This window comes from Podarcis gaigeae, assembly GCF_964106915.1.
Source record: "Podarcis gaigeae genome assembly, chromosome: 6".
NCBI classification, from domain to species: domain Eukaryota; kingdom Metazoa; phylum Chordata; class Lepidosauria; order Squamata; family Lacertidae; genus Podarcis; species Podarcis gaigeae.
The window spans coordinates 59,521,813-59,540,705 of NC_139682.1; the positions used below are offsets into that span (position 1 = coordinate 59,521,813).

An 18,893-nucleotide genomic window follows, 5' to 3' on the forward strand; every position below is an offset into this window, starting at 1 on the left:
ACCCCTTCTGGGTCAGTGGTATCTCACATAGCTGGCTGTTTGTGTCCACCATGGCCTGACTGCAGAGCTGGTCAGCAAGTGCTCCTCATCAGCAGTTATGAGTGGTTGGATCTTTGATAAGCAAGCAATCTCAAATGTTGTAAATGACAATCAAGCAGATCTTTTACTTCCCCTATTCAGCAGGCAGGCCCCACAGCCTTTTCATGTTGAGTGAGAAGGTCTGAAGGATTGTAAGCATATTTAGCCAAGTGTGCTTCAGTCCCCCTCATGGCTGGGAACCCTACATGATCATGGGAAACACTCTGAGCATCCCATCAGATCTTTCTACAAGATGTTGGAAGAGTGGGGCATGGCCCCTCCACCAGTAGAATTTAAGAACGCCTCATTAGGGCTACTGTGTCAAAAATATTTCAAGACTCTTTCAGAAATGAAGCCTAGGCTACAAGGGTTTGGGTTTTAGCTATTGGTGCTAGCTCTTTTCGATCTCAGAAGATTGTGAAATCTGATTATTCAGTTTTATTTACACAATGTGGAACTGAAAGCTATTGGAATACTGAAAAGCACAGTAAAATGTAAGCAGATACCCATGCAGGCAAAGCTTACAAAAACAGGAGAGGTGAATTTTCTGTTAATACATCCTCTCCAACGTGGGCCATGATTTATTGTCTCATGGATGACAGATTGGGGGAAGGTCACATCTTGGAAAAACAATTGTCCATGAGGAGGTGCATAAATTTTATTTTCTCAAATGGTTGAGTTCAGCTCTATAATCTTTGGAATGTTCAAAATGCATTCCAGTTCCCACAGCAGCACCTGCAGAAAGCTTTGTGTTGTCTTTATGGATAGGCTTAATATAGGCACGTTTTATGGCTGCCTATATTTGCAGTGTGGAATGCATGTGATAAACAGTCATGGTAAGCTCACTAGCATTGGACTGATGAAATGGAGATAAATAACAAACTCAGCATTCATTTCATATATCTGTAAGGAAAATCTCCAGAAAACGTCCTTCTGTCACTAGAGAGAATATAGATTAAAGGATTTTTCATCCTCAAATTATGCAAATATTTGACAAGTAAGAACAAAAAGCCTGGTAGGCCTTAAAAGTAGTAGTAGTTGTTGTTCATTTGATTTTGTTAATCACCTTAGGCACCCTAGTAGGAAAGTGGCATCAAAATATATAAAATAAACTATCATTCTTACCTTTCCTTCCTTGGAGGTTTTTAAGCAGAGGTTGGATGGCCATTTGTTATGGATACTTTAGCTGAGATTCCTGCATTGCAGGGGTTGGACTAGATGACTCTTGGGGTTCCTTCCAGCTCTATAATTCTATGATTCTATACCTTCTTACCTTCCTTAATTACTTTCCAGAGTTATATTATCAATTGACCTTTTGACAAGAGGTCATGCCAGAGGGTGCTGTTGCATATCTCTTTTTCACGGTTGACCACATCCTTGAGTCTGATTTCAACCACCATCTAGTGTCTGTTGAATCTGTCTTTTGCTTTACTGATTTGTCCTCTGCAACCTCATCATCCTACCTGAATTTGAAAAGGGCTGGAGACCACAGTGGCATTTCATTGCCAGAAATACAGTACTATTTTCAAAAATGGATGGTGGATCTTCTCCTGTGCTTGTTGTTCCATCCTAAGTTTAGGACCACATTGAAGAAAGCAATGATTTGCTGGGTGGGGTGGGGAGAATATATGCTACTCTTTAAATAGATAGTATGTAGCCTCTCCTTCTTCCTCAGTTGACTTTATTTCTCCCATAAACATCTACCAAAGGCATAGCTTACCATTTCTTTCCTCTACAGGACTTACAAAAATGGTACTGGTGGGGCATGATTGCTCTCGGTGGAGGAGATTACTGTGTTAGCAACATAGGAAGGTGCCTTCTACCAATGGTCCATCTAGCTCACTATTGTTTACACAAGGAATGGATAACTTGTGGACTCCAGTTTCCATGAGCAACAGCCCCAAATGGCCAATGGTCAAGCATTATGGAAACTAGTCGAACAGCATCTGTTGGCCGGTGGTTGGCCACTCCTTGCCTACATTGCCGGGCAGCAGATCTCCAGGGTTTCAGACAGAAGCTTTTCCAAGTCCTACCTGGAAATGCCAGGGATTGAACCCAGGACCTCTTGCATGCAAAGCACATGCTCTGTCACTGAGCTACAGCTCTTCCTCTTTGATTTGTTATTCATTGTCTTTATCAGCATTAATATTAGAGTCTGGATGCTTGTGAAAGATCAGAATTCTCTCCTGTTCAGCCCCATTCCACCTCCCACCAGATAAATTTGGCAGCACATGCCATCAGCCAGCTTAACTCTAATTTGTTTTTGGTCATGTCATATCTAAAGCAAATTTGAAAAGTTCTTCGGGCCGCTTTCCTAATTTTCATGTAAGCTCCTCTTACTGCTTTTTAATCTTTCATATGTGCTTGTTTACAGTAAAAAAAAAGTAAAAATCAGAAAAAGTCCATGCTTTTTATCAGAGGCTGTTCCCTTGAGGTCTTCCCTTGATTTCCCACAAAGCCACTAAACCCATCCCCCAACCCAATTCATTGTCCCTCGCTCTCTCCATGAGCTGGTAAGTGTGATTACTTTTTTCTGACTTGAAAAGTTCAAAAAGCAGAAAGACGAAATGGGAAAGAGCTTTTCAATACTCAGATGAATTCTTCTGGATCCAACTTTTACCTATATCCCTTGGAAAGGCAAAGTGTGTTTTGTGTGTTTTCGTTCAGCCTCTTGGGCTGATCCAGGAAGAAGGAAGTGAAGTTACCTCAGGCAGTGACGCCCATGTCATTCTCTCAAAAATCATAATATGCCCATGGAACTAAAAAGTTTGGCTCCTTCTGCATTTACGATCAAGTTTCTGGTTCAAGTTATGAAATACAGTACAAATCATTCATGATGCAGATGTTAGCCCTTTGTACAATCGAACAGGCTCTTTGGCATCACTCAGGCTACTGCAGCTGGAAGCGAACATGAATAACAATTCAGCAACAGGGATTTCAAACCCTTAGCTTGAGGAAGGCACTAAATGTTGGGGAAGAGACTATGAGGGGTAGATTTACCGTCACTGAGCTAGTACTGGAAAGATGGAAATGAATGATTAAACCATCCTGTTGGGCAGAAAGCGAGGAAACACAACTGCATGGCTGTGTATTTTTATGGCAGTAACAATGAGGCATGGTGGCCTCCGAAACAGTTCTCATGATAAAATCCCAGCTGGATGCTCAGAACTGTGTTGTGGTCTGTGCTTGGGGATTTGACAAAGCAGCTTATATGCATGTGAACTGGCTAGATCCAAAACATTTTTATGAGAGGGTAAATGAACATATGGAAAGAATCGAAAAAACCCCATCCAGCTTTTAATATGTAAACAGTGCTCTAGCTGTAGGTCATAAAGTAAATACAGATTTTTAAAAACACCCAATCGCCAGATGGTGAAGAAAAGGCGATGAAAGCAAAATGTATGCTATGAACGTGACGAGAAATTGACGGGATACGTTTTCGGAGTGTACCTTCGCTCAAGTGGCTTTCCACAAAATTCAAAGTGTAGCATTTTTCAGAAATTATTTCTTCAGAACTACCCTCTCTTCACTTTTCCCCTACTTCAGATCCTGAACCCATCTATCTCTGGTCTTCACAGTGGGGAACAATGTTCCCAAGTGAATTGCAAAACAATTGCAGATCATCTGTAAACAGAACCTTCCCACAATCCTGGGATTGCCTGTAAGAAGCTTTTAGAATTCGTTGGCATCTGTTCCACAATCTCCCCCCCTCCCCCTCCGCCTGAGTTTCTTGTAGACATGATATTCTTCTGGATTTCCTACTCCGCTGTCATAAACATGCTGTTGATCTCCTGCTTCATTTGGCCCCAGAGGAGGTTGCAAAACTAGTGAGGAGAAGCATTACTTCCTGCTTTTATAGTCATGCTGAAAAGCAGCTCCTCTGAAACCCTTTTAAAATAAACTTCTTTCTTTCTTTTTTTTTAAGAAAGACACCCTATCAACTTTCTAACATCTGCAAAGCACACAGTGAAGTGATAATGCACGTAGATGTTCATGGGTACTGATTTTTCCTGGAACATATTACATATTATTGTGATTATTATTTTTACATGGTGCTGTGGAACCTCAGGCCTGGGAGCTGAATGTGCTCCTCTGTGTCTGGACCTCTGGGCTCTCCTCAGCCACAACCTCTCCCTCAGACCATCTCCCCTCTCCGTGCTTTTGCGTGGCTGGAATGTGTTCTTGAACATCTGCTTTCCTGGAAGGAGAATGTCATACACAGACCCAGTGCTTTTTTTCTAGAAAAAGAGGTGCAGGTAGTCACCATGAAGTTGTTACAGTAAGTGTCACACCTTTTAACAACAACGAAAAGAGGTGCCGGTACTGCGTACCCTTGAATACCCCCTGAAGAAGAAAAACAGCACTGCACAGACCTATAAACATTGGGGAAGGAGGAATACCCGCTGAAGTTCACAGGAATTGTATTTAACTTACTATACAAAGGTAAAGGTACATACAATGTATCCTTTTGCATCTGGTCCCAACCACCATTTGTTTGCACCCCTGAAAGTTCCCCTTGAGGAAATAAGGCGTTCAGGCTGGAAAACGTTCCCCACCCCAATTCTCCAAGCACTCTAGGTATATTGAAAAATAAGACAGTCCCTGCCCAAAGACTCACAATTTAATAAGGGAAAACAGGAAGCAAGCATGGAAACAGCTTTGGTTATTTATTTATAGCACTCCCTTCATCCCATAGAACCCCAGGTGACTTAGGGCAGGCAGCACAGTGACTCAGGCCAGCCCTGTTCACCGGGTCAAACCACAGGGCTAAATGTGTCGCTTGTCACTGCATTTTCTCTTGTAAAAAGTATAGCCAGTAGTTTTTATGGACCCTGGTCAGAGTTAACCCTTTTTTCTTTGTGCTGCAGCCCCAAAGGACTGTCCCCCACCAGCTGCTATTGGAGGCAAGCTTCCATTGGCAGCAGGCTACTGCTACCCCCCCCCCCCATAGCTGCTATGGGGGCTTTCCTGTCAGGTCTAATATTTTCATGGAGATGATTTTAATCAGGACCACAGCAGGGGGAAAGAGTTGTGTTTCTTCATTTGCTTGTATGTTGTATACCATGGACCTGATCTTGTCCCCAACGTGCTGATGAAATAGTTGTATTTATTATTTTGGAAAGAGTCATACAACTACAAGTCAGAAACTGCATGAGTTTGGGGTCCCTGGTCTTTAACTTAGAGATGTTGCTGATCTGGGAGAGTGGCGTTTGCACAACCATGGGCTGGTCCCAGGGATGTCCGCCATCTTCCTGCATGGCTGGGTGAGGGGATGGTCGCTTGACAGCACCCCCCTCTGGCAGCCACAGACCACATCTGAGCAGGCCCGGCCCCACAGGCCAATCAGAAGCAGGGGTGAGGGGCTGGGCCAGGCTCTCCCTTCAGTATTTACTATGGCAACTGCATGTAGGCCGCCCTCTTTGCTAACTGGCAGGGGCCAGCTCGGGTGGTAGATAAGCCATTGGGCTGCCTTCACAGTTGAGTGGGTACCCCATTAGAGGGGTCCAGGAGGAGAGATTTTTGTCCAGTTGCCCACATGGGGGTCAATGGGCCAAAACACCTCTCACAACAGTGGTCTGTACAGGTTCATTGCACCCGATCAATGTTGGGAGCGGCTCCCAGCACCGGGTTGACCTCATTAGGTTCCTGTCAGCCAAACCTACTCGCATCTGTAATCAATCAAGTTGTAGCCTAATTCAACCCAATACGAATCTCCTGTTTTCCTTTCTTTGGTCTACCCCTCACCAGACTCTGGACATCATGTGCCTGTGCTAGCAATTTGAATTCAACAGCATTTGGAGAGCCGCAGGTTACTCACCACTAGTATATTTGATACGGCAGTTTTTGAACAGCCTCCTTTAATGTGAAGGAAATGTGAGAACCTTCCCAAGTGGGCTGGGAGTTGTGGATGAGGCAGAGAGTGTGGGCGTTTTGCACTGCTTCTTCTTCACAGGTTAAAGAGGCAGCGTTTATTCCGGGGCTTCCCACCTCGGTGTACTGGCCTTTGCCACAGACAGTTGACCCCGTCCCGATCCTGAGTCACCAGGCCCATTCAAGAGCACCTGTTCCCTCCCAGCGTGCAAACCCCAGCGCTGCTGAGTCAGAGACCAGAGCACATTAAATCATTGTGCCTGCTTGCCAGCAAAAGTTGGGAGCTGAAAGCAGAGTTAAGCTGCTTGGGCTCCTTCCACTGCCCATGTAAGCTGAGCCTCCCACTGCTGGGCAGCCAGGCTGGCACCTGACCCACTTGAGTCTGAGCAGAGTGGCCAGCTGCCTGTTATTAAATACAATTGCTTAATTATTTGTTAGTTGCAGGGTGTTGAGGGGGAGGCACTGGAACAGAAACATGCCTAATATTAACAGCAGAGTTACCACAAAGCAGGCTTTCCGACTGAAGGATGGTGGGTTGACAACCGGCGCGGCTCATTCTGCTTCTAAATTTGGCTTTCTGGAGAAGTGACTAACGTCATGACTGGCACGGCAGAAAAATGCCGCCTTCAGTTGTGCTGACCCTTCTCTCTTTTTGATTCTACCCAGCCTAACTAAGGCTCTGTTTACACGGGGACTGCCCCTGGAGTGTCTTTTGATACATTAGGAAAGTTTCATGCTCTGCTTTGTCTTGCAGTGATCCCTAATAATTCTCTCCTGCCCTCGGCCCATTTCCTCAATGTCCCTTTCAGTGAAAAGAGCTTGTGGTGATGTGCTTAAACCCCTTTTTTTCTTTTTCTGTAGAAAGCATGGGAGGACATGAGGGGGCGATCACAAGGCATTTTATTATTCCCAAAGTGTTGTTCTGATTCTGTGAATCACGAAACCCTGAGGGCATGTGGGACAATATGTTTTATTTAGGCATGGTAGTGTTTCAAATGCAAGGTGAGGGATTCGTCAGGCTAACTGTTCAAGGGAGAAGTGTCATGCCCTCTGCTTATCCAATGTCTTGTAGACTTCTTTATGATTATTTCTATTTATTATTTGTTTTCTAAAAGGGTATCGTGCATAAGCATTTTTTTTTATTGATTCTATTTCTATACCACTTTTTATTCAAATAAATCCCAAAGCAGCTTACAAACAAAAGATAAAAATAACATAATGGAACATCACGAATACAGCATAAATTGTTTAAAATACTTAACAAATCGTCAGTAAAGCAATCACAAACAAAACATTTGCCATGTATGTAACAATAAGCATGGCTCTGCAGAGGAATAAGGAAGACTACTAGCTTGATTTTCAAAAGTAATGCTAGAAGCATTATCAGTTTTATTAGCATGAATTTATACCAGGAAGATAAATAGGGACCGCTTACCAGCGGGAAGGTAAAAGGCGTTTCCGTGTGCGGCTCTGGCTCGCCAGAGAAGTGATGTCACGCTGGCCACGTGACCTGGAAGTGTCTCCGGACAGCGCTGGCCCCTGGCCTCTTAAGTGAGATGGGCGCACAACCCCAGAGTCTGGCAAGACTGGCCCGTACGGGCAGGGGTACCTTTACCTTTACCTATACCAGGAAGACAACGTAGCATCCAGCAACCATAGGGAAACTATTCTGATGCATCAAAGCCACAAGGCAGCTAAAACAAATTTAAAGCCTCACCAGCCAAAGTCCTGCTGGAAAAGCTTTTAATAACATTCTTCTGAGATGGAAAACAGAGCTGGTTTGACTGGCCTCCCTGAGAAGTTCCACAGTAAAGGTGCCACTGTAAAAAAGGCCTTGTGCTTTGTCAACTTGAATCTAATTTCCACTGATTCTGGCGCTTGGAGCAGTGCCCAGACATTATCCTACTTGTACGTGTATGTCTGTGTAAGTGAGAGAGACGTAGGTAAATATGGAACAAGGCTGCTGTTTAGGGCTTTAAATAACTGCACTTTGAATTGTGCCCAGAAATTAATTGGGAGCCAGTGGACAGAAGAAGCTGGTGAAGACTTTTAATTAGTCTAAAGCTATGACACGCTGGCATGGCTTCAAATCATTTAGTCAGACCAAAGTGCAGCAGATAAATGGTCCCAAAAAAAAAGAAAAGGGTGGACAAAGGAAAGACAGAATGCTATATTAATCTTAGAAAGATATCTACAAATGGATATCCTTGAAGTGAGGTTGCTACTGGTGGTAGCTTCTGGAAGGGCACCATTTCCTGCTTGCCTGTTTCATTTTTAAAAATTAAACAGGGAGAGATGCCATTTTGAAAGTTCAATTCGGGAATATAAATGTCTATGGCACTGTGCCTTTTTTTTTGGCAAAACAAAGCTTTAAATTTGTCACTGGCTTCTTAGCCTCCATGAGGATTGGGCAGAGGTGTGTGTGTGTGTGTGTGTGTGTGTGTGTGTGTGTGTGTGTGTAGCTCTATTAGGGTGGGTGTGAGGAACCTTTTTGGCTCTCGGCCCTCATTCCCTTATTGCCAACCCTTCAAGGGCCACTTGCCACTGGTAGGTGGGCCACACTCTTCATGCGCCCCTCAGCCAAATCCTTAGCAACTCTCCACTCTTATCCATTTGCCAAGATTTCAGGGGAGAGGAGACCAAAAGTTTCAGACAACTTTAGATTGGTGAGGAGGGATGAACTCCCCATGCTCTCAATTCAGATTGGCTCAGCAGGTATAAACTTTCTCAACAAGCACTTTGTGGGGAAAGCATCTGTTTTCCAGATAATTCTCTTCTGGCTCATAATATTGGCGCTTTCATTGATTGTACATCATCCTGTACCTTATCATGTTGGACCCTAGTCACAGAGAACTTCTGGGAAGGCCAACCATCACCAGCCCTCCCAAAAAACCGCTAGGGGAATAATAGATAATTTTACATCTGGGTGGAACGCAGCGACTGTCTGGCAAGAAATGAGAAACGAAATTGATGATCCAAACAAAAAATACTCACTAGACAAAAAGATACATATGAGAGTAATCTGGTCATGTAATTTCTAGACAATAAGAATTCCATTAAGAATATGCAGAGATCTTTAAAGAACTTTTGTATATGCACCTAAAAAGCAACTGGCTTTGTTGTTTATGTAGTTTCATAGCCATCAATGAGCGTTTAATTGAGAAATGCATAAAGCAGCTGGAAGAATTCAACTTTGTCTTCTGATTGTACATGTGTAGAATCTTATTTAACATTTGAGCAAGAGAAGCATGTGTGTGTGTGTGTGTGTGTGTGTGTGTGTGTGTTACACACATGTATATACACACATAGACACATGCATGTATGGCATATGGTTTAGGTAGAAATCCCATTGTTAGACATGTTGTATTACAGTCGTACCTTGGATCCCGAATGCCTTGGTACTCGGACATTTTGACTCTCCAACACTGCAAACCTAGAAGTGAGTGTTCCGGTTTGCAAACATTCTCTGGAACCTGAATGTCCAATGGGGCTTCTGCAGCTCCCGAGCTTCCTGCAGCCAATCAAAGACTGGAAGTCAAATGGACTTTGGGAATGGATTCCGTTTGACTTCTAGGGTACGACTGTATTCTGGTCACTGAACATTAGTACTGCTTCTGACTCTTGTTAGCAAAATAGTATGTGTTTCTGTTGTCTTAGGCTGAAATCCTATGCACACTTTTCTGGGAGTAAGTCCCTACTGAACTCAAGGGGTTACTTTAAGTAGGCATGTATAGGATTGCACTACTAATTCTTTCGCAACTCACATCTGTTAAACCCAGTTTTTCCCTGCGTATGAAGTTAAGTGGCCATTGCAGTTCTGATCATCTTTCATTGCTAGCTAGATTGTTTACTGGCCTGTCTCTGTCTCATACTCAGTTCTGACACTGTAGCAAAAGCTAGAAACTATGAATTCATCCATTTATTTATACTCCACAGTGGTTCTATTTTTGTCAGCAAAGAAAACCCTTCACTTGCATTTTGCCTAGCCTTTAAAAATTATGATCAAATTATGATCAAACATGGGCATTTGTGTCTTTATTTTTAGCACAGTATTTACAGGAAATGAAAAATGAAATGAAAAAAAAGTAACTTTAGCAAAGCATTGTACTTTCTTGATTTTATTCAAGCCTGCTTCAAACAAGAAACAAGGCTAAATGGGCCTGTCTGTATACATCCCAAGTGACAAACTACACACGAGAATGACTTCCATATTTTGTGGGAGCCCCTTCTTACTGTGCTGTCTAAAAAGAAGTTGCTACGTTCTTTAAATTAAGGCTCCAATTCTACACAGTGGTACCTTGGGTTAAGTACTTAATTCGTTCCAGAGGTCCGTTTTTAACCTGAAACTGTTCTTAACCTGAAGCACCACTTTAGCTAATGGGGCCTCCCGCTGCCGCCGCGCTGCCGGAGCACGATTTCTGTTCTCATCCTGAAGCAAAGTTCTTAACCTGAAGCACTATTTCTGGGTTAGCGGAGTCTGTAACCTGAAGCGTATGTAACCTGAAGCGTATGTATCCCAAGGTACCACTGTACACATCTATTGAACTCAGTGGGGCCTACTTCTTACACATGTATAGGAGAGTACTATCAGTTTGGTAGCTGGAAATACTGATCTGAACATGAAGCCCTTATCCCTGAAGAACATATTTGTCATTATGCTATACTTGGAGATAAGCACCCAAATTCAATAGACTGCTGATCTGATCACTTTTGGCATTTCCCATGACCCTGCTTGACAGTGACTTTTTAAACACGGGGCATATTTTGAGTTAAGCAAGAACTGAAGAGACTGCAATCTTGGCTCTGCTATTGGCTGACTCCCATGTGACCTTGACACACTATTGCACTTGACATGGAAGCTTTCCAAAACTCTAGAATTTCATACTATTGTTGTTCTTTGGTGTATATATATATATATATATATATATATATATATATGTGTGTGTGTGTGTGTGTGTGTGTTTATTTATATGCCACCTTTGAAGGCATAGCCTTCGCAAGTCATTCCCAATACCCTTTACCTTTCCATGTAGTTATAAAGACTAATTGGGGGATTAATGAAATAATGGCGGTGAGGAAAGTCCTTTTCACCTCTCATATTCTCTTTTAAAATTAGAAGTGGGCCATGGAGGGCGTCCCTTGAGCCGCATGCCTGCTGGAGAGCGTAGAGGTTATATCGGCCAACATTTATGCAGAGACAGTGATTGAATAAATAGCAAAAATAGATCTAAAATGGTGCATCATGACAAGGCACTAAGTATGGCATTGTCTCTCCCCCTCCTCTGAAAGAAGCCATTTCATCTTTTTATGGCTTGTGTGGGTGGGTGTTTTCTTCTTCCCAGAAGTCTGGAGGGGGGAAAGCTTTGAGGCTAAGTGAATAACTGCTTTTAAATAAAACGTGTGCAAGTATATATTTATCTGAAAGGCTGGATCATCTCCAAAAGAATAATGAGTGCCTGAGCCAAGCAGAGAATGTTCTCTGTACAATACCTGTGACCCAGAGAGGAAAGACTAGATTGCTCGAGGGAGTTGCCAGCTGTCCTTCTCTTTTCAGACTAGATTCCTTTCTTTCCAGGATACGTAAAGCCTCCCACATAATCAGCTTGCAGCTCAGCAAGTGCACATTTATCATCCCTTTGCTTTGTTGGCATCAGAGATCTTCTCTCAAGGAAGTGCTCTTGTTGGGAAGGGATTCCATATTCCCAGCACTCGAGCACAATATAATATAAAATTATAATTGCTGGGGAATGTGATGCTTTCTCCCAGCTAGCATAGAGCTGTTGGAAATTATAGTGCTGCCTGGAATATGGTTTTCATGAAACTATTGGATAGTTCCTGTGACATTACCAATAACCGAGGGAGAAAAACCAAATCCCATGTGCCCATTGTATGCTGCAGTGCAAATAGTGATATTCAGCCTGCAGGGAGGGCACTGGAATGGAAGCTGCAGTTGAGCAAGGCAAAATGCAGAAAAAATGCATGTCAAGTTGAAACCAGGCAGCCAGTCTTCAGACTTTGCCTTGAGACTAGTTAGTTTCTTTTGCAAGTCCCCTTTTTGCACATCAGAGGGTTCTCCAAAACAGCACAGCCGTCCTATTCTGCAGTACGACTGCCACCTGCCTTCCATTGTATGTCAACTAGATCTCAGGCCTTTGACTCTAGACTTACAATTGCCAAAAGTTGGTAGACTTTGAATCCAGAGTTGCTAAAGGTTGCGTCAGTAAGGGCATACTTTAAAAAAGCCAATATTTGGCATTCAAGGGTTCTGCACTCTGCCAAACCCAAAAAGGAAAAATGGATTTCAAACATTTTTCAGTACTTCCCGTTGCCATAGGACACTAAAAACTTGGGCGCCTGATTAATTAATAGCAGGTATGTGCTTGGATCTTGTGGCTTCCTCTGACCCATCCATTTGGAAGATGAGGGGCAATCTGCTTTGCTGGGCACAAATTTTGAATAGCCATCCCTTGCAAATCCAGAATTCTGCACTTCCCTTTGCTGACAATTATTTAGTTACCCATCTTTCATCAACAATGCCTTTCCGATAATAAGCTTCAGCATTTTATGCTAAAGGTTTTATAACCATTTCAGCCAGTATTACGTTCAAGTGTGACTGCTGTTCTTGTGTCGTCAAAACAGCACCAAAGTTTGTATCAGCAGGTTTGGCAGAACTCTGAGGTTTGCAGAAATACCAAAAAAGAAACGAAAAATAATTGGGGGGGGGGAGGTGCAGTGCTGACTTGGCCTGTTCAGTAGTGATGGGCTGCTGGCTGCCTGTTGAGGGGGAGAATGGAATGGAGAAGAATGGGAGAGAGCATGGCTGGCAGTGAGCAGGAATACTCTGCTGTGCAATGTTTTCCTGTTGTTGGTCCCACTTATATTTTATATATAATGTTGGGCACAATCCACTGGAGTGCTGAGCATGCTTAAATCAATGTCTTAAGCAGACTTTGCATTGAATTGTAGCCGGTTTCTTTAGTGCACAGAATGTACTACGGCTGCAAATCTTGGAAGAGCTTTGTCGCAGATTTTTCTAGCGTGTTGTTCATTTGATCCTGAATCTTATTTGAGTGTGTCTGACTGTACATTTGGGGGTATGGCTGTACAGTCAGACCAATCTCATCTGAGTACATTCTGCCAGTGCACAGAACGGAACTATGTTCTAGCCGTGGAAGTCGGAATGACTGAGAATGTTAACAAGCGCACAATACAGCTAAAGTTAAACTATAACTGCAACAGAGGGCTTGTCCCCTTGCCCTGCTCCTTTCCTGGGGAAAACCTGCTCTGAACTGGAACAAACAGCAATCCAGAGAGAACCCAAATTGCTGTTCATTCCGAATGAGCGCTGAAGAGCAGTTTTCCCTGGGGTGGAAGCAGTGGGACAAAATAAAGTGTAGATAAGCCCTCAGTGTAAGCAAGTGCAAAGCGATGTTTGGGTGGGTGTCTGGGTAGGACTAAGTTCCCATATATGCTTATGGGGTCTGAACTGGCAGGGGCTGGCCAGAAAAGAGATAATGATGCATAGCTCAATGAAAATGTTGACCCAGCACATGGCAACTGTGAAAAAAAACCAACACAAATTACTTGTTAGGGATCATTAGAAAGGATTTGAAAATTGGGGGGGGGGAGGAATATCAATGTCATAAGGCCGTTATACGAATTATAGTGCATGCAGACTTGGAATACTGCATACGGTTCTGGTTGGCGCACCTCAAAGGGATATTATGCAGCTGGAAATGATTTAGAAAATCCTGCCTGTGGTCATGGAGCTACAGCAAACTCCTTCATGAGGAGATGCTACAAAATTTTAGTTTAGAGAAAAGGGCCAGGTGGGACATGACAGGGGTATACAAAATGTGTGCATGGGGTGGTGAAAGCAGATAGGAGTTGTTTCTCCCCCTCTTGTAACCCAGGACCATCCAATGTGACTGAGCATTGGAAGTGTCAGTACGAAAAGGAAGCACTTTTTGCACAGCACATAGTTAAATTATGGAATTCACTCTCCCCAAATGTAGTAACGGCCACCTCCTTTGATGGCTTTGAAAGGGGGTCAGATAAATTCGTGGAGGATGGAGTTATCAGTGACCACTAGCCATACTACCTAGGCACTATGCCCAGTTTTGGAGGCAGCTGCTGGGAAGCAGGTTGGGCTTGGAGGCTTCCCATAGGCAACTGGCTGGCCACTGTAGAACATAGCCTAGATGGGCTTTGGTCTGGTCCAGGAAAGCTCACCTTATATTCCTAACTAAGGCCTCTTTCATCCATTTGTTGATTCATTCCACATGCATGGAGGGGAGGGAGGGACTGTGCCTCATGGTCCTGTCCCAGATGTTCCTGCACCCTGCCTGCAACATTCACACATTCCTCAGGATTTTTGCAGACATGTTGCTATGTATGTGCAGTTTATGTAGATAAGAACCTCTCTGCAGATGTTGGGGTGGGGGGAGTACTGCCAGGGAGACACAGCAAGCCACCCATTTATCCTACATGTGGCAGATGCAAGTCAATGGGACCTGACTTCAAGTCAAATCCCATTGCTTTCATTGAGTCTCAGCCATGGCTGCCTAGTTTGATATATTTTCCAGTTCATCCTCTTTATTGTGAACACAGTGGTGGATTTGTCCAGTGTGTCTTCACCAAAACATCAGCAAACCACTACTTATAAGTACTTTTGGGGTGATAGTGATCAGATTATTTCGCTCTTCTCCAGAGCTCCCTGCAAGGGTGTCTGACTTATTGAGCAGTCTGCATTGCTGCAATCCTATTGCTGTCTGATAATGGGATAGGCCATATTTCAAGCGCTCTGGTGTGTTAACCCAGAACAACACTATTCAGTGGCGTTCCCTTTGATTTCTGAAACATCTTGTTCCTTTACTAAGAATGTTAAACTGAAACAGGCCACTGCAGCTACTGTCTCTCTTTCAACAGGATGCAATGGAGAAAATGGGGAGAGTTGGGAGAGTTGTGCTGCCAAACCACAAGGATAAAAGGTAATGGAGTCTTGTTTTTCTCTTCTTCAGCTTATCGGCGTAAAAGAGCTACACTGTCTACAGTTAAAGCTGTCTACTCTTGACTTTTTGTGTGGCGGTGGACAGAGCTTAACATATTTTCCGTCTTTCTTCGCCTCTCCAATGGGAAAGACACAGGACTTATCAAAACACGGTCATACAAACTTAAGGAACTACATCAGTTAGATGTACAAATAACTGCCATCTGTACGCTTCAAAGTACAGAAAGGTCTGTTGAGGTGAAACCAAGATATATACAGGCATTCCCCCCAACTTAGGCGTCACACACGACTGTGTGGTACTGGGAAACAAATAAGTAATTTAATTCAAACCTGGAAATGGCAGGATAGAGCTGGAGAGTCCCTGTGGCTCGCAAGGAGACCCTCCCTGGAGCCCAAAGAGAACTTCATTTGTGGGTGGAGGAAGCCCTGAAGAGACTAGAGGCACATAAGGATTTGTTTAGGCTGCTCAGCTTCCTCGCCTAGCAGCTGATGTGTGTGGTAGCACAGCAGCAACATCCATTTTCAGCACATCCTCAAGCCTCTAACTGGCCCAAGCTTCTATTCTAGTTGAAGAGAGAGGTTTTGTAGGGGGTGCTCCCCACTTATTTGATTTTTCACTTATGCACATGAGGGCCCAGAACGTAACTAAGTGTGTGGAGGGGGGGAGGGAATACCTGTATTTAAGCCAGAGCCAAACATAAGGCAGCCAACACAGTGCTTGAAGACCCTAGGTGTGCTTCTTTGCTGGAAAGGTGATAATTTGCAGGGCAGAAAGGGTGAGCAGGATCTGCTTAACCTCTTCCCTACCCAGTGCTTTTCCTCTGCTGCTCTTCACATTTAGCCACCTGCGCCCCTGCTGTCACCCCACTTGTTGTGTACTCTGATACATATTTACTGTGTCACTTGAGGAAGAGCCACTGGAAGGGGAAGGGACTACATGGAGTAAAGCAGGAAGTAGGGTAACGATTAAGCAAGCAACCTTCCTGAGCATAGCCAGGGTGTGCAGATGTGTGTTGGCCACCATGTGGTAGGTTAAAAAGATCTGAAAGTATAGCAACCTCTATGTATGGTGAAAACTCTACACCAAGTACTTGGGGATGTTGAGGCAAAGAACAAAACTGCAGATACTGCAGAAATCTATGTGGCTGTTCAGGAGCTGGCGTTTCCCTAGTGTGGTGCTTCAGTTGCCAGCTAGGAGGTAAATGAGAGTGGGAGGGATTTTCTAGGTGGGGGGGACATGCAATTAGGAATGGGATATGAGGAGGCAGCAAACTGATAAACAGTTCACAGAGCAAATAAGTGCAGAAAGATGTAATCACGGGCCCAAAAGAAGACTAAAAGTTGAGTTAGGGAGGTCAAAGGAGGAGAAAAGTCCCTGAATGAACGAGATGCTATAGCAAGAACCGAAATCTATCACTGCAAAGAACCAGGGTTAAATAATATTGGAAAAACAAAAGATGGCAACTGGGATGTTTGGGATAAAAGACCGTTGTGAGTGGGTTATTAAAATGCTCATCTGCAGGGCCATTTCAGGGTTACTCATGTATGTACTTTTGTAACCCAAGAAAACCTTTAATATATTTTTTATTTCGAAGCTGTACAATAGCTTTCATTCTTTCTTAATGCAGCTTTGCTACATTACTGTGCTATGCCGTATTGTGTGCCCCAATCAGATGTGAATTACAGCACATGTTGCTTCATAATATAAAGCAATTTGGGTGGGGTGGGGAGAGAACTTATTCAAGAAGTGCTACAGCACCATCTACAGGCTTAGTGGAAGGTCTACAGATGTCCTAATTGATTCTTCCATTTTTTATTTTGCATTTGCAATGAAGACTTTAATCTGGTTGTAAGTTTATAGTATAAGAAAAGGTAAACTTTAAAATGGGACTGGGGAAGATGGATCCAGTTTTTAATAATAATAATAATAATAATAATAATAATAATAATAATAATAATAATAATAAATTAAAGATGTGTTGGAAGTGTTCACAATTTAATCCCCCCTGACTCCCGCAAGCTGGGTGGGGTGGGCTTGTATTACTATTGTGTATTCAGCACAGCCATTGCTTTAGCAGTCTGATACATTGTCACTTGCCATGGGGGAAATACAAGGGCAGGAAGGGCAGCTTCCTAGTTTAGAATATTTTGAACTATGCCTTTGAAACCTTGGTCTTTATTAACATGTCAGCCCAGACCCGTGCAATATATATACAGATTAGGAGGAATGCCACTGCTGATGAAGACAATTTCACACACATTCTTTTGCTTCCCGTCCCCCTCCCTTCCCCAGAAATTACCAGATTCCCTCTACCTCACTTTTACAGCCTGCGAATGGGGAGCCTGCAAGAGCAAGAGAGGGTGTTTCTTCTTTTAAACAAATCAACCTGCATCTTTAGTGTCAAACTGGGGGTAAAGTTTATGGCCATAGGCATTTTCTGGGTAAGCTCTCTCAAAGGACACAGGAGCAGCACAAAGACAATTGTGTGCCCTTGCACAAGTCCTCTTCACTTCTGTGAGTGTGACCTGCACAAAAGGGGTCCTCGTAGATTCTTATTTTCTTTTTTTTTATTACAAGTACTTTCCTAGAGTTTCCATTGCTTCAATTTGTGCTTTCCCCACAGATTTTATGACAAGAAGTACCAGGTGTTTCTGAAACTCGTGGAACATCAGCGGGAATATAAAACCATCATGCAGAGTTTGTAGACACCATGAAGGAAATGACGCTGGAAGAGTGGTGGTGTTTCCCGCCCCCCCCCCCACATTCTATTTCTTTATTCCTTTATCTAAATCAATGCTGCTCCATAATGTACTTACATTTCTAATTTTATAAAAATATGTTGAATACTTTATTGCCTGTTGAGCAGGTTCTCTAAGCTACTGCCAAATACCAAATCAAAGAAGGAGCTTTTGCCTCCAGTGAAAGCTAATGACAAATTGCTATGGGATATGACAGATGAAGTCTTACAGTATACAAGAGGCCCCTCGGATCATCTGCACTCTGTATCCATGGGGCCTCTTTTAAAGGACTCACCCTGTATTTTTCCTTCCTACCATCTTAGATTGGGATCAGCTTTCTGCTATAACCCGCCACCATCAACATTTATAGCAAAATTAATCTAGAACTTCCATAAAATTCCTCTCCTTAAATATTTCATGCATTTATTTTAGCTGATCACTAAGAGTTAAACACATTTCCATTTACACCCTGTGGGTCTAGTTCACATCAAAAGTCAGGATATATACCCTGAGTCCCTAAATAAATTGCCCTCCGTTTTCCTGGGCTCATTCTCCTACTCTATGTCTAACTTTCACCTCTGGGCTTTTCCTTGCACCCCCCCCCCCGGTTCTCCCCCAGGTTGCTATTCCCTAGCAACATAAAGGAAGGGTAAGGATTTCAGATAATGAGGTTGCAAAGTAGCCGGTTAATCTTATGGGTAGCCAGAAATAGCACAAATGTCTGGTTCAATTAACTAGATCTCCTTTAAACACTGTTGTCCCAGGCAGCATTTCAACATTCGTGTTCTATAGCACCACCTTGCGGTAGAATGAGGCACAGTTGGATCACCTGCTGCCTCCCCCAGGATATGAAGTCTCTCAAGCAACAAGAAGCAAGAAGCAATTGTTACTGTAGGTGACCGGAAAGATCCTGCCCAGAACAACCAGTCTATGAGACTCTGTACTCCTGCTGCAAACCTTGTATCTGTAAACACATATTGCATTTGTTCTTTCTTGCCCTGCACTTGCTAACCCATGGATTGTAGCAATCGTATCACCAGGGACTTCATAAACAAATTAATATTAGGATATGTGCACATGCTAGAAGAAGAAATGCACGACAAGTTTCAGAACACCGTGAACAACAAATATTTATATGCATTTGTGATGGGACAATGAGCTACTTGTGCGTAAAAGGGTTAGTCCCTCGGAGTTT

The 18,893-nt window shown here is 43.3% G+C and overlaps 1 protein-coding gene across 2 annotated transcripts in view; it reads left to right on the forward strand.

The window, feature by feature from the left end:
• The window catches only part of FGGY (FGGY carbohydrate kinase domain containing), a 140,661-nt gene extending 121,822 nt beyond the window's left edge, over positions 1-18,839 (forward strand). For both annotated transcript variants that reach the window (XM_083742784.1, XM_083742785.1), the window contains exons 15-16: positions 14,878-14,939; positions 17,584-18,839. In XM_083742784.1, coding sequence (XP_083598910.1) covers positions 14,878-14,939; positions 17,584-17,665 — 144 coding nt within the window. In that variant the 3' untranslated portion in view covers positions 17,666-18,839. The remainder of the gene's footprint in view (positions 1-14,877; positions 14,940-17,583) is intronic.
• The last annotated feature ends 54 nt before the right edge of the window (positions 18,840-18,893 follow it).